Source organism: Fulmarus glacialis, unplaced genomic scaffold (genome assembly GCF_000690835.1).
Source record: "Fulmarus glacialis isolate BGI_N327 unplaced genomic scaffold, ASM69083v1 scaffold18393, whole genome shotgun sequence".
NCBI lineage: Eukaryota > Metazoa > Chordata > Aves > Procellariiformes > Procellariidae > Fulmarus > Fulmarus glacialis.
This window is the reverse complement of record NW_009201218.1, coordinates 1,913-3,565: the sequence shown is the minus strand read 5'-3', so window position 1 is coordinate 3,565 and position 1,653 is coordinate 1,913. Positions and strand designations below refer to the sequence as shown.

Below are 1,653 nucleotides of genomic sequence, written 5' to 3'. Positions count from 1 at the left end.
CCCCCCCCAGCCATGGGTCCCACACCCTTGCCTTGCCCGGGTATCATCTGCCTTGCCTCACCTTGGCGGAGCGGGTGATGGAGGCAATCTCTGAGTAGAGGTCAGTGGTTTCTGGGAACTTCTCTACCACCATCTGGCAGAGATGGTGGAGCAGGGACTGCCGGTGCACCGTGTCCTTCACTTCCGAGACCTTCTCCAGGTAGCCCAGCTCAAAGCCTCTGCTCTGAAACCCCAATAGACTCAGCAGGGCCTCTCCATCCCTCCTCCAGCAGACCTCCAGTCTGCAGACCCCCTGGGTCCCCAGCAGCACCACCCAGCCTCAGGCGCTGTCCCAGGCTTCCCATGGTCCCTCTTGGGTACCCATGCGTCCTGTCCTTGCAGCACTCAAGCCAGGCCACGTCCCTCCGCACCCTGCTCCTCACCTGAGAGCCGTTCAAGAAGTTGCCCATGGCCAGCAGCGTGGCCAGGATGCACTTGAAGGTGTGATTTCTGGCCAGCTGCTCCATGCCCACCTTCAGATCAAAGAGCGGCTCTGCAATCTCCTGGGTGAGGAGACAGGCAGGTGAGACCCCTTGGCCACCCTCTCCCTTCAGCATTCACCCTTGCCCATGAGGACAACCACCTCATGGTCAACCCAAGCCCATGCTTGCCTTGGGGACCTGCAGCCCGTCCCCAGCCAGGACGGCACCTCCCGTACTTGGACATGGCTGGTCCCCACCAGGAACACGCTTGGCTCAGTGCTGCTGGGGCTGGCAGCGGTGGGAGGGCAGAGGGGGTACATGGCTCTGTACCTGCTCCAGGCTCTCGTAGTCCAGCTTGAAGGCCCAAAGCTGGAGCCTGGCCGTGAGGTCGCTGATGGAAGACAAGGCGAGCAGGAACTGCTCCGCAGAGCCCAAGGGTACATCAGGGTTGGCCAACTGGGCCTCCTGGATCTTCTGCTTCTCCTCTTCGGTCGGAACCATGGTCAGGATTTTCTAGAGCAGGCAAAGAGGGATGTGTCAGACTCCAGACGTATCACCATGGGACGTGTCACCCCAGGGCTGGCAGCGCAGGCATCGTGGCACGGAGGTGTCCTGGCCAGGGGAAACGACCCGCATGAGGACTTCAGAGGGGCCAAGCTTCTCTCGTGCTCACCTCAATCCCTTCCTTATTGACTGCAAACTCATCAAAGTTGAGCACGGCCGTCTTGATGATGTGCACGGGTGGCAGCACCGTCAGGCCAATATTTATGGCGTTGCTCCTCTTGGGGTCCAGCACCACCACCACCTTCTTCCCATCGATGGCCTTCTGCAAAGAGGACAGGATGGATGGGGACAGCCAGGCAAAGGGCTCACCTTCATGAAAACACCATGGACACAGGGAGCCGATCAGGGACCCGTCGGTGAGCCAAACCTGTGCACAGCCCGTCACCGTCCCCACCGATTCTCTGGGCTGCGGGTACCCATCCTCAGCATAGGGTAGGGGTGACAGTGCATGCCTAGGGTCCCCACAGAAACCAACAGCCTTCCTCCCACCCCTCAAGTCCCCTTGGCTGATGGGTACCAGCCCGCTGGTACCTTTGAAGTTGGCACTTCCTTTGACCGTGTCTCAAAGAGATGCTCCAGTTTGGCAGCATTGACCTCGACGTTCTGCAGGGACGCCCACAGTGTCACC

The 1,653-nt window shown here is 60.3% G+C and overlaps 1 protein-coding gene across 1 annotated transcript in view; it reads right to left on the bottom strand.

Moving 5' to 3' along the window:
- LOC104073931 (FH1/FH2 domain-containing protein 1-like) overlaps positions 1-1,653 on the bottom strand; it is a gene marked incomplete at both ends in the record, with an annotated part of 4,471 nt that overhangs the window by 1,454 nt on the left and 1,364 nt on the right. The window contains 5 exons of the mRNA XM_009573874.1: positions 57-223; positions 423-542; positions 792-974; positions 1,135-1,287; positions 1,557-1,653. Of these exons, the coding sequence (XP_009572169.1) occupies positions 57-223; positions 423-542; positions 792-974; positions 1,135-1,287; positions 1,557-1,653 (720 nt within the window). The remainder of the gene's footprint in view (positions 1-56; positions 224-422; positions 543-791; positions 975-1,134; positions 1,288-1,556) is intronic.